At 41.2% G+C, this 13,431-nt stretch overlaps 1 protein-coding gene across 8 annotated transcripts in view; it reads left to right on the plus strand.

Moving 5' to 3' along the window:
* Positions 1-12,091, plus strand: part of myh14 (myosin, heavy chain 14, non-muscle) — a 33,453-nt gene extending 21,362 nt beyond the window's left edge. For 6 of the 8 annotated variants that reach the window (XM_004541192.5, XM_004541193.6, XM_004541196.5 and 3 more), the window contains 19 exons: positions 932-1,103; positions 1,189-1,401; positions 1,483-1,627; positions 1,713-1,919; positions 2,032-2,136; positions 2,341-2,493; positions 2,676-2,924; positions 3,013-3,126; positions 3,210-3,308; positions 3,396-3,608; positions 3,705-3,866; positions 3,949-4,077; positions 4,187-4,275; positions 4,366-4,489; positions 4,564-4,772; positions 5,990-6,098; positions 6,619-6,791; positions 6,970-6,993; positions 7,375-12,091. In XM_004541192.5, the coding sequence (XP_004541249.3) occupies positions 932-1,103; positions 1,189-1,401; positions 1,483-1,627; positions 1,713-1,919; positions 2,032-2,136; positions 2,341-2,493; positions 2,676-2,924; positions 3,013-3,126; positions 3,210-3,308; positions 3,396-3,608; positions 3,705-3,866; positions 3,949-4,077; positions 4,187-4,275; positions 4,366-4,489; positions 4,564-4,772; positions 5,990-6,098; positions 6,619-6,791; positions 6,970-6,993; positions 7,375-7,564 (2,879 nt within the window). In that variant the 3' untranslated portion in view covers positions 7,565-12,091. Of the gene's footprint in view, positions 1-931; positions 1,104-1,188; positions 1,402-1,482; positions 1,628-1,712; positions 1,920-2,031; positions 2,137-2,340; positions 2,494-2,675; positions 2,925-3,012; positions 3,127-3,209; positions 3,309-3,395; positions 3,609-3,704; positions 3,867-3,948; positions 4,078-4,186; positions 4,276-4,365; positions 4,490-4,563; positions 4,773-5,989; positions 6,099-6,618; positions 6,792-6,969; positions 6,998-7,374 lie in introns of all 8 variants that reach the window. The other 2 variants (XM_004541198.6, XM_004541194.6) reach the window with 2 other exon arrangements.
* The last annotated feature ends 1,340 nt before the right edge of the window (positions 12,092-13,431 follow it).

Below are 13,431 nucleotides of genomic sequence, written 5' to 3' on the forward strand. Positions count from 1 at the left end.
CCCGTCACATGCCCATAGATAGACAGACAGACAGACAGACAGACAGACAGACAGAGATCATATGTCGCTGCATGAAGCTTTAAAATCAAGAGCTCCATTTGTACTTAGATCGAAAACAACATGCGGAAGACTTATTTGAAAGTAAATATGTCCAGAGCTTTTACACCTGCAAGAATCTTTCAGGCAGGTAAAAAAAATTCCTGTTTGATCTCAAAGATTTGACGAATTAGTCTACTCGTCTGTCAAGAGCTGCAGTTACACGTGTCAGGTCTGCTGAAGGTGCAGCCTGCTTCCCAGTTACAGGAATGCAACACCATCCCAGATGGTAGTGCGGAGGGGTTTTTGTATTTATTAGTGCTGTACAGTGTAACTGATGTGCAACAATCAGAAAGTAATGATTTATTTCTGTCACTCACTGGTTTGTTTTGACAAACATACCTCCCTCTGTTCAGGCACCTTATAGATGCACTATCCTTTTCTCTCTTAAGCCCAAATTCAGCTACTTGACAGTAAAATAACTCCAACAGAATGGTTTAAATCACAGTCTGAAGTTTAACTGTCTAATCCAGAATTCTATAAAAATATCTGAACATTTAACAAAATAGTCAAAACTCTGATTTTTGTGCACCCTTACTGAATGGAGGAGTCTATTTTTTGCAGTGTCAGGGTTTCTGCAGTCAAAGCAAGGAGCATGACTCAAACTTAGGGTGAACAAGGCAGCCAAGAACTGTTTTAAGGTAGTTTACTGTTGGAGAACAGATATAAGTACAGGTACTAATGAAGAAAGTGGAAACAAGTTGAGGTAGGTGTGGCATGACAGGAGTTTAGTGACATCTGGTGGGTGGATGGGGAAATGCAGGCTTATTTACAACTGTAATAACTTTACTGTTTAAATTCTGTGATTTGTAACTTACTCCATTGCTATTTGCAGAGCGCCTAAAGCGTGAAGAGCAGGGTCGCTTAGAACAGGAGAAGTTTAAAAGGAGGATGGAGAGTGAAGCTATGGAGGCCCAGGAGCAGCTGTCAGACCTGGGAATGCTGTCCTCTGAGCTGAGAGGCAGTCTGGCTCAAAAGGAAAAAGAAATCACCTCCCTGCAGGGCCGGTGAGACACAGAAAAGTATCAGAGACGCAGTAACTAAAATATAAGCCTGTAATGGATTTTTGAAGTTTTTTTGTGAATCTCTCAGGTTGGAGGAAGAAGGTGCACGCCGTGCTGAAGCTCAGAGGTCTCTAAGGGAGGCCTTGTCCCAAGTGTCAGAGCTGAAGGAGGAAGTAGAGAATGAACGAGGGATGCGGGAAAGAGCAGAGAAACAACGGCGAGACCTGAGTGAGGAGCTGGAGGCTTTGAGAACTGAGCTAGAGGACACTCTGGACAGCACAGCTGCACAACAGGAGCTCAGGTAGATGATGAGGACAAAACAAAGTTTACATTTAGTGATTTTGTTATCAGACCAGAACTCACACTTCTTATAACTCCACAGGTCTCGACGGGAAGCAGAGTTAAGTGAGCTCCAACGATGTGTTGAAGAGGAGACTCGCCGGCACGAGATCCAGCTTTCAGAAGTCAGAGTCAAACACAGCGCTGCCTTAGACAGCCTGCAGGAGCAGCTGGACAACGGCAAGAGAGTACGAGAAACACAGAAAAATTCAAATGCACATGCATGGAGACATGCGCAGTCTCTCACCGTGTCTCACCCATGCTCTGCTTCAGGCACGACAGTCCCTTGATAAAGCCAAGGCAGCGCTGGAGGAGGAGAGGCAGAATTTGACCTCTGAGCTCAAAAGCCTCCAAGCGAGTCGCTCAGAGAGCGAGAGGGGTCGTAAGAGGGCGGATAACCAGCTACAGGAACTGAGCGCCCGTCTGGCTCAGGCTGACAGAGAGAGGGAGGACAGGGAGGAGCGAATCCACAAGCTGCAGGTACAAATGAATAGGTACCAGTTTACTGGTTTGTGGTTTTAAGGTGTGTCAGTAAAGAAGTATTCTGTTTCTGTTCTGTTGAATGAATTTAACCTAAATGTGTCTCTTTTAGTGTGAGATTGAGTCCCTCTCCGGCAATCTGTCCTCCTCTGACTCCAAATCTCTTCGGCTCGCTAAAGAAATGAGCAGCCTGGAGAGCCAGCTGCATGATGCAAGGGTAACAAATGCACACAGACACCAAGGCTGCATTTGATTTGGACATTAGCCTTTGACTGTTACAGACTCCTCATGTTTAAAAAAGAAAAAGTAACTATTTCTTTAAAGTCCAGAAGAAAATCCTCTGACTGTAGGAAATTAAAAGAACTTGATCCACTGATGACTCAAAAACAACCTCATATGCACCATTGCTCTTCTCTTTTAGGAACTGCTACAGGACGAAAGTCGCCAGAAGATGGCCCTTGCCTCAAGGGTGCGAGCACTGGAGGAGGAGAAGAATGGACTGATGGAACGACTGGAGGAGGAGGAGGAAAGAGGCAAAGAGCTGAGCCGACAGATCCAAACTCACAGCCAGCAGGTAAGTCTGAGGGCCGCAGTGACTTTATTTACCTCTTAAACTGCTGCTTTAGAAAGATATCAGTTAACATTTTTCATAAAATCACAGAAGTGCTTTCCTTCAGACAGTCAGTATTAAATGTAAAGTTTTCTGTCTATATCTATGACTTATGTATGCACCCTGTGTCTGTTTTACTTCTACAGCTGACAGAGCTACGTAAGCAGTCAGAGGAGGTGAACAGTGCCGTGGAAGCTGGCGATGAGATACGCAGGAAGCTCCAGAGAGAGCTGGACAGTGCCATTCAAAGAGAGCGACAGAAGGAGGAGGAGAAAGAAAGAGTGGAGAGGCAGAGGGAGCGACTGAGGGAGGAAATAGAGGACATGACCATTGCCCTGCAGAGAGAGAGGCAGAACTGCACGGCCCTCGAAAAAAGGCAAAAGAAATTTGACCAGGTTAGAAACATACCACTGCTTCTCACATACGCACAAAGGCTGCAAATGTCTTTATGCGCAGTAACATTACCTCCTTGACCCCCCCCAGTGCCTGGCAGAGGAGAAGGCGGTGAGTGCTCGGCTTGCAGAAGAGAGGGACAGAGCAGAAGCAGACAGCAGAGAGAAGGAAACAAGATGTCTAGCACTGTCCCGAGCCCTGCAGGTAAATTATTTGATAGACGGCACATAAATGTTTTTCATACATCTGTGTTTGTGATGGTAAATCGTCTGTCTTTCTGTGTGTAGGAGGCTCAGGACCAAAAAGAAGAGCTAGAGAGAGCCAACAAGCAGCTCCGTCTAGAAATGGAGCAGCTGGTGAACCAGCAGGACGATGTGGGCAAAAATGTAAGACTGTACACCTTGGGACTCTTTTTTTATTATTTCTGTCTCAGTCCTCTGTGAGTCACCATTTCTTAAATGCTTGTGCGTCAGGTCCATGAGCTGGAGCGCACACGGAGGACCTTGGAAACAGAAGCACAGAACCTGCGCATTCAGACGCAGGAGCTGGAGGAGGAGCTGTCAGAGGCAGAGAACTCAAGACTGAGGCTGGAGGTCACCCTGCAGGCGCTTAAGGCTCAGTTTGAAAGGGAGATCAGCAGCAACGAGGAAAAGGGAGAGGAGAAGAGAAGGGCCCTGAGCAAACAGGTAGGATGGAGAATGAAAAAGGAAAGTGCTGGTGTTTCTGGTATGTACTTTTTGTCCAAGTTAATCAGATTGTTTATGTTCTTCTTTTGATCCCAGGCAAGGGAGTTAGAGATCCAGTTGGAGGAGGAGAGGAGTCAGCGGTCTCAGTCTGTGTCATCCAAGAAGCAGCTGGAAGCAGAACTGCAGGAAGCTGAGGCCCAGGTGGAGACAGCCAACCGTGGCAAAGAGGAGGCGATGAAGCAGCTTCGAAGGCTGCAGGTAAAACAGGGTACCCACACCTATTTAAAAAGTCAGTTTCCTGTAAATGTCAGTGTACTTAATTTAAAAATATCCTTATCAGGGTCAAATGAAGGAGGTTCTGCGCGAGCTAGATGAGGCAAAGGTGACTCGAGATGACGTCATCTCCCAATCAAAAGACAGTGAAAAGAAAATCCAAACACTGGAAGCAGAGGTCCTGCATCTTACAGAGGTATGTATGTCTATGTCTGTGCAAAAAAACCCCATCCAATATAAATATTAAGATATCTTGCATTTATTTTTAACCAATCTTTTCTGTCTGCATGAACGTCTCTGTGCAGGAGCTAGCTGTATCAGAGAGGCAGAAGCGACAGGCCCAGCAGGAGAGAGACGAGATAGCAGACGAGATGGTCAGCAGCAGTTCTGGAAAGTGAGTTTAACTTTACCTCTGATGCATTTTGTTGATTTGAGGGGGGGTTTGTGCACCAGTGGTGTTGTTACTGAGATTGCCTTTGTCCAGGAATGTGCTGAGCGAAGAGAAGCGGAGGTTGGACGCACGAGTCAATCAGCTGGAAGAAGAGCTGGAAGAAGAGCAGACTAACAGTGAACTGTTGACAGAGAGACTACGGAAGACAGCCCTACAGGTATGTTCACTCTACAAGTGTCTCGGTCACACACTTTGAAGCACACACTCATCACAGCTACATTTCAACTGCAGGTGGAGACTCTGACTGTGCAGCTGCAGGGAGAGAGGACTCTGGCCCAGAAAGCAGAGGCGGCTCGAGAGCAGCTGGAGAAGCAGAACAAGGAGCTGAAGGCCCGGCTTGGGGAGATGGAGGGGGCAGTAAGGGGCAAACATAGGATGAGTGTCGCTGCCCTGGAGGCAAAAATTGAGACGATGGAGGAGCAGCTGGAACAAGAGAGACAGTACGAGAAACAGACACATGCATCAGTACAAAAATCTTCCAGTTTACAAAGCTGTAACCTGCTAAAAAGAATTCAGGAATTTAATTGTTTTATAACACAAACTGTACATAAAAATAGACAAGGACTCTTTGGAATCACCCATTGGTTTGCAGCTACCATTTGAAGTCCACAATTTAGTATTTTGTCCTTTACTTTACTTTTTTAATTTTTGTTTGGACTAGAGGTAGTTGTCAGCTAATGCTAGCCCCCACTAGCTAACAAGGAGCGTCTATAATTTATAGTGAACTGGATTCTAACTTTGGTTGGTGAAAAATCTACTTACAAGAAAACAGACTTACTGGAGACACTGAACGGTCATCTCTTTATGGGCTCTTTTAGAAAAACCAAATGCTGAAAGAAGCTTTGTATTAAATCATGAATAGGTTCAGGCCTTAGTTTAATTTTTCAGTGGTGTAGGCCGCTTCTTGTTTCATACATAAAACTAAGAGTTTCTTTATCAGTTTAAAGTAAATTTGTTAGTTACATTGAATATTAATAATAATAATAATGTACACTTTATTGATCCCCATGGGGAAATTACTCTCTCTGCATTTGACCCATTCACTCAGTGAAGCAGTGGGCAGCCACTAAGCAGGCGCACCAGGGAGCAGTGTGCTGCTCCTTTGCTTAGGGGTAGCCGTTCAGTGGATTCAAATCCCCCGACCTTCCAATCATGGGGCGACCACTCTACCTACTGAGCTATGCCTGCCCCAATTGGGCCCTTTATAAATGTGTTAATTAGAGAATAATGATCTCAAAAAACCTATTTGAGATTACTTGAATCAAATTATGAATGTGAATGTGAAAGTATCCAGTTGTCCTGCTGGAAGCAGGCATCAAGAGATTGGTACACTTAAATCACCTTTCTTCCCCATTCTAAATTTCAGTTTGGTCTTTAGCAGTTGCTGCCATGTGATTGGCTGAGTAGGTGTATGTCTAAAGGAGCAGTTCAATAATTGTACCTAATAAAGTGGCCTATGATAATAGGTTACATTTACAACATTTATTAACAAAACGACACATGTGAACTGTGCCGTGATTGTAAATACATGGCATGGGGCGTATGAGGGTTTTCAGTGTTATAGGCCAAGCAATTACTGCCGGACAGATTTAGAATCACTAAACATCCGAGGGAAAAAAAGTCATCATTGATTGTAACAACCCTGTTTGTCCCTCAGGGAGCGAGCAATTGCCAACAAACTGATGCGGAAGACGGAAAAGAAACTGAAGGAGGTGATGATGCAGGCAGAAGATGAGAGGAGGCATGCAGACCAGTACAGAGAGCAGGTGAGAAAATTAAGATTACCCTGACTGCACCGTGCAGGTCAGTCACATTTATCTAAGTATGCTCAGAATAGCATTGTCAACAACAGGGCATTAAATAATCATTTAATGGGTATCAGGTCAGCTAAGCTTGCTGCTTTAATTGTGTCCGAGGGCAGTGTGTTGAAAAATCATCCTAAAATGAGTGATTTATCCAGCTCAGTCCAAACTAATCCTAATCCTGCATTGGCATCTGTGTGTTCATCGTGAAATTAGAACATGTTCCACCACAAAATATAAATCCCTCAGTCACAGCAGAGACACTGACTCTCCTCCCAAAGCATCATCTGCAATAATCTGCCAGGTTTAATCTGACTCCTGATCCCCATCGGTCCTCCTGTCCTCACACTAATCTCTCCATTTAAATATCTGTCCCTGCTCCTTCTTCTTGGTCTCTCTTTTCCTGCAATCTCTTGTCAACTCGACCTCTCTGCTGCGCTCTGTCCTTTCCCTCCTCTTCCTCCTCCCTGCTCTTCTCCTGCAGCTGGATAAGTCGATGGTCCGACTGAAGCAGCTGAAGAGGCAGCTGGAGGAGGTGGAGGAGGAGAACTCTCGCTCCAGTGCCCAGAAGAGGAAGCTGCAGAGGGAGCTGGAGGAACTCACTGACAGCAGCCAGACCATGAACCGCGAGATATCCTCCCTCCGCAACCAGCTCAGGTAAGTGTGTGTGTGTGAGTGTGTTGGTTCATGTATTTATCTGTGGCTTCACTTACTGTTGATTTTGTTAACACCCCATTAATTTCTCATCGTTTTTTTTTTTTTGCTTTGCTCTTTTGTTGCGTCCATTTTTGTCCACGTAACACTGACACATTACCCATCTGTCTGCGACACTCAGCTTCCCCGAATGGAGACCAGATATGTAGGTCATTGTTTTTTTTATTATTATTATTTCTTGTTCTCATTTGTTTGTCTGTTGTCTTGTATGTTTGTCTTTGTGTTTGTGTATGAAAAGCCTGCAGCTTTCCATACACAAACACAAAGTTGAGTAGTTTGCTTATATTTTTGTCTCTAGCATATTTACACAGTTCTCTGTTTAGGGGGAAAAATAGCTTTCTTGGTGAAATTTGGATGGAAAGTTTGAATATTCTTAGTCATTTTTTAGAAAGAGTGGAAACAGTTAACCTGAAAATGTTAAACGTTAATTCTGAGCCCTGTTTTTTGGAATCTCATAAACTAAACAGTTAAGTAACTGAATAATAATAAAAACACATTTTTTAACTCCCGCTTCCTTTTTGTCCAGACGTGCTGCGCTGCCTCTGTCGATGCGTGGACGCAGAGCATTGGTTGATGACCTTTCATTAGAGAACTCCGATTCAGAAGAGCCTCCTGCCTCACCCACCCCCTCCTCTGGGGTCCCAGGGACCCCGACTCCGTCCTCAGAACACAGCCTGGACCCTCCGCCGCCCTACAGTGTCAACAACGCAGAGTGACAGGCACACATCTGCTTAGCTACACAAACAACGCACACGCACACACAAGCATCAGCCTCAGAGCCTCGACTGCTCGCGGTGATGCAGAGGCAGGCACACAGCACATAGCTACACTAGTTTTAAATTAAATGCCATGTAGGATAAATATCAGGCAGTTAGTTGTAAAGCATCCTCCCTGATATAGCGATGCTCTTTAAGATTTTGCCTCATTTTTTTCTCAACAAGTACAGAAAATGTGTTTTAAAAAAAAAAGAAATTTTACAAAGCGTCAACTGGAATTGATTTTATTTTATAAAACAACAAAGACTTGAAGTTTCTACATTACCACCTCTGTAATGCACTTCTCATAAACTAAACTACATCTGCTCACTAAGCAGTAAAAAACTTTTACATTTGGATTTATTTACAAACATTTGATGTGGATTGAATACACAGATCAGGGCTGCTGGAAGATGACAATCTGTATTCATGTTACACGAGCAGTCAAGTACACACATGGAGCGGAGAATTCGCCTTCGATATGAGTGTGAGTTAACTTTTTAAACTTGGAAGAATTTGGCAAAAAGAAAGAAAATTGTCATCTAAACACAGTGCTGCACATTTTCTAAGTTGGCCTAACAGATAATAATAAGAAACCGGGATGCATTACATCGTTTTCATATCACCTGTCACAATTACAGTGACACAAAGAGCTGAAAGCAGCCGACATGCAGACAGACTCGCTGCTTTAGACGATAAACTCTTTTCTATAGATTAGAAACAGTACGTTGTTAGACCACGCAGTAGATAGTATTAGATAGTTTCTTTATCTTAAAGTCTTAACATATTGCATCAGAAATTTTGAATTTGTATAATTTATATCAAATACCAACTTAAGTTATTGATCACTGCTTGTTTTCTGTCTTGTGTGTGTGTGTGTGTGTGGGGGGGGGGGGGGGGGGGGGGGGGGGCATGTTAGTCTGAAAATTCCTCTTCATGCTGGCTCTGATGTCAGGCTGAACCGGGTTACTTTAAAGGACAGCTAAGACTTGTTTCTGTCAGCATCTCAGCATCGGGTTGCAGATGTGAATTTGCATGGAAGACCTCTCTGGTTAACATTATTGCTGGTTTTAAAAAGAAAAAGGAAAAGGGGAAAGAAGAAGAAGTACACGTTTATGGATTCTCTTCAATGGCAACATAACTGGAAATGACTTGTGGAGGACTGTATTCATTCATATTTTTATCCAAAGCAGAACAAATGGTCAGAATGGGTCTTATTTTCTTGTTTTAGAACGATAAAGGCGTTACATTTTATTTTGACAAGCATCTTGTACACTGTAAGGTTGATTTTACTGGTTTACTGTGTAAATTATTAATCAAACAAAGCTTTTCTGTTTAACCAAACGGTGGGCGTACGGATGAGAAAAGGGACTTAAATTTGTAGTTACCGTAGAGTAGCTGTAGAATAGAGTAGATGACGGGAGTAGAGGCTGGTTGGGTTTTCTAACATGTCTTGAGTAGAATAAACTCTGCCTCTGCTCGCGGGTCCTGTGTAGAAGATTAGAATATAACTGAGCGTTAGGCTCAAAGCATTTTCATGGACTAGTAGTGTTAGATTTAAAAAAAAAAAAGACAGTGGAAACAATGAGGAGTGAACTTTTATGGAGTAAATGGCAAATAGAAAAAGAAGTTGCTTTTCTTTTTTTTACCCTGTCAACTCAAGATGACATTATCTTACACCTGCTCTGATAACCCTGCTGTGAAGCCCACTTTTAAAGTTTTTTCTTCAGACCGTCTCCATTGTCATATCTTCTATTTTTAAAAGATGGCCTTTTTTATAGCTTTTATATAGTTTAGTTTATGACCTTCTGCTGCACTGGGGGGGTCTTAACAAATTGGCAGATGCTGTCTAAAGAAGCAGTTCAACCTTTTGGGAAATTTTCTTTCTTGCTTAATGTTAGTATCAGTCTCTTTTTTACCTGCATTTTAAAGCTGCAGCCAGTTAACTTAGCAAGTAGGAACTGGGGAACATATAGTCTGGCCTCACTGTGAAGCCTGACATTCATATCTGCAGAAGAAGCTAAGCTACAAAAAGAAAAAAGTGGCAATTTCACCTGCAGGTTATGTGTACAACTATTTTTTAATTATTAAATTACCAAATTTGGTTGAGTCTAATTTTAGAATTAAAATTAAAAGAGGGCTGTCTTTTTACCTGGCTAGGTTCGAGATCAGTTCTTTGGAAGGAGAGTTAAATGAGACATAAAACACCTCTGACTTGGGCTTTAGCTTTTGTCAAGTCAGCTAAAGCCTCAGTCACACATACTAGAAATCAGATGGCAACCTCCAGTTGCTAGGGAAAAATCTGTATAACCCCACTCAACTGGCAAGTGGTTGCTGGAGGTTGCTGGCTGTCATCAGGCGAGTGCTGCAGCAAAAACCTTGTTGTGATTTCTTTGGTGGCTAGCAGGTTGCACTTCCATGCCAGCTATGGTCATGGTCAGTTTGTATGGAAGACTCTTAGTGCTGCTTAGCAAGTAAATTGGGAATGTTGAAAACAAGTCTGCGCCTTCCATGTAAGCTACTGACGACTGCCGGTCACTATGCCTGTGTGACGGGGGCCTAACGTAAAGAAAGCCTGCCTATGTTGAACTCTCCTCCAGTAATCCAGTAATGTAGTAATATAATTCTTTAATTTTCCACCTAACAAACTGGATATTACTCAATAATCTACAAACCTTATGTGCTGATAGGATAGGTGAATTCAGTTGTTTTTAGGGTTTCTGCCTTTATGCTAAGCTAACTAGCTGCTGGGTGTAGTTTTGCATTAAATGTACAGACCTGTGAAAGCCACAGATCATCTAATGAAAGCCAATTTCCCAAATGGCACAAATACAACGAATGTCACTGATGCTTTAACTGGAAAATTTGAACTAATGAAAGCTTCGGATCATGTAGCTGAAACCATAAATGTTGCTCTGAATGTCAGAATCAGAATCGCGTTTATTGGCCATGTATATGCACAGACACATACAAGGAATTTGGTTCTGGTAGATGATGGCTCTCAAGCACAGCCATGTAAATCACAACAACATGTAAAAAACACAACACACACACACACACACACACACGTGTATATATATACATGTACACATGCATACACATACATACACGAACATACACAAAGCTGTGTAAACCAACCATAAATAACCAATCTAAATGTTATATACATAAAATACAGGATGAGAGAAATGAAGTGAAGTGAAATGAATACCACAGAATGTACATAAGGTACAGGTAAGGTTCTGATTCTGAATGTGTTTATTATTCTAAATCAGCGGTCCCCAACCTTTTTTGAACCACGGACTGGTTAATGTCCGACAATATTTTCACGGACCGGCCATTAAGGTGTTGCGCAGATAAATACAACAAAATAAAATAATATGACCAAGTCAAAAAGTGTGGTATTTTTTAAATATACGTAATAATAAACACGAATTCACTGTGTAATTGTGTTTCCTCCTGAACAACATTGAGAGTAACATCCACCTCTCTGATGCTTAATGCCCTCTGGTCGCTATGGTAACACGTAAATATTTCTTTCAAAATAAGACACACAACTACAACACGGGAAAAGACCCAGGGAAACCGAGTTAACGACAAAAACCCTGAAAACCATACATGTCATACCCGGGCCTCAACTCGCGGCCTGGTATTAAACGACTCATGGACCAGTACCGGTCCGGGGATTGGGGACCACTGTTCTAAATAGTCCTATATTATCTACACTATACGGAAAAGAATCAATAATCCTGGTGGAGTTTATCATTGATTACACACGTGACCACTACAGTAGTTTTCGGTAATCAGGGTTGTCATCACTGTTTAAGTTAACATGCCTCTGATGAACTGATAAAAACAATTTTATTAATCTGCAGTCATCCTACATGCATCCATATTTTTTGCCATGCCATGATTCACAGTTAGTGACAGAAAAAATATGTGACTCAAGAAAGACTACTGACGACATATATTTAACACCCAACTAAAGGGTTTTAATTTTTATTTTCTGTATGTGTTACTCTTTTGTTTTAGTAATATCCAAAGGGTTTTGATTGAACTTTTATGTTTCTTTTAGTTTTTTTGTGTAAATGCTGCACTTTATAGTGTAAAACAACCAGACACTGTCAGCACGTTCTGTCTGCTTTGTCACGCGGTTTGTCACAAAAAAAGGCCGACATAGCATCAAGCCAAATGAGCTGACGTGGTGTTGTCTCTCTGAACTACTCAATAACTCTTATTAAACAATGTGTATCAAATAGACCAAAATCTGAAGACAAACGGATTGAACCGCTGGATCGAGGGCAAAAGAGCTCTGTTTACCTGTAGCAAGAGACAAGGCCGGTGCTTCTCAAAAGTGTTATTTTACTTTTCTCTGTCTGTGTTTGTTTATGGCGACTGTGGAACCATTTTGAAAATGTGTTTTATTGTTTTAGCCTCTTTTTTAAATTATGCTGTAATAATAAAACATCTGACCGGGGTTAACTTTAATATATGTCGTTGGTTATTATTATTACTTTGTGTCCATTTTATTTGGATAATGGGTAACATTTCATACTCCTCACTGTAATCAGTGCACAGACTGACACTCTTACATGTTAAACATAACCCATACTGTAAAAAAAAAATTCCATAGAAAAACGGAAAATGTCCTGGTAATTTTCTGCCAGTACATTTTCTGGGTTTTTTTTTTTTTTTTTACAGAAGTTGAAGAACCTTTCCATAAATGATGGAAAATTCAGTAGATTTACAGTATACTCTCTGTAGTATTTATGGACATTTGCTTCAGTTATAAAATGGAAAATAATATTACCATTTACAGACACCTCTTTTCACTGTAACTCATGAAATGTAGTTCTTTAAATCCTTAACCATACATTTCTATACAATTACAAACTAATATACCATTTGCTCAAAAATTCATAAATTAAAACTTTTTAAATTAATCTGTGCTTAGTACACAAAAACATTGGTAAAATTAATGTTAAACAATTGTTTATTCTCCTCAAAATATAATGACAGCATCCAATCTCATCATAAAACAACTAAACAGCTAATACATGCACAAAATAATGCACAAACTTTCAAATTTGAGCATTTTTATTTCCTTGAAATCAGTTTGCTGTCATGTAAATTTGTATATACATTCAGTCAAGTGGCTCCAAGTGTTTTCTTTAAACAGGACACCTGACAAATAAAAAATGTAATGATTAACGATATGTTCACATTTAATAATATCCAGAGTACGTTTAAGTTAGAATCACAGCCTTGTGGATGTTTTTGCCTCAGCCAAACAGTTAAGGTGTGGTTTACATCCATGTCTGTCCTCTTATGATACAGTATACACATGTACTCCAGGAACAAAAAGACATTTTAAAAAGTTTCTTTTTTGTTGCTGTTGTTTATGTCTAAGTTTAAAAAAAAATGAATAAAAATACAAAGGATTAGGGCTTTGTAATATGACCAAAATATCATATCCGGAAATAAGACATTTCTCATTCTGATAATCATATATATCACAGAATAGTGCATTGTCTGTACACTCTGGGTGTTGTGTACCTGGAGTCGAGTGTTTTGACCGATGTATGAAACTATATATTTTTTAGACATAAGTTGTAGTTGCCTCATCTTCACTGGCCATGCTGGTATTTTCTGTGCCTGTATCCATATGGTGACCATCCAAACAATGAACAAATATTGCGGTGAACACTGTATTTTGTGACACCACGAAACAAATGATATATGATAAATGATAAGGATAAATATGAAACGATGGTTGTTTTCATTTCATCATCCTATATCTATCGTCATATCGAGCAGCCCAACTAAGG

This window comes from Maylandia zebra, linkage group LG11, assembly GCF_041146795.1.
Source record: "Maylandia zebra isolate NMK-2024a linkage group LG11, Mzebra_GT3a, whole genome shotgun sequence".
NCBI classification, from domain to species: Eukaryota; Metazoa; Chordata; class Actinopteri; order Cichliformes; family Cichlidae; genus Maylandia; species Maylandia zebra.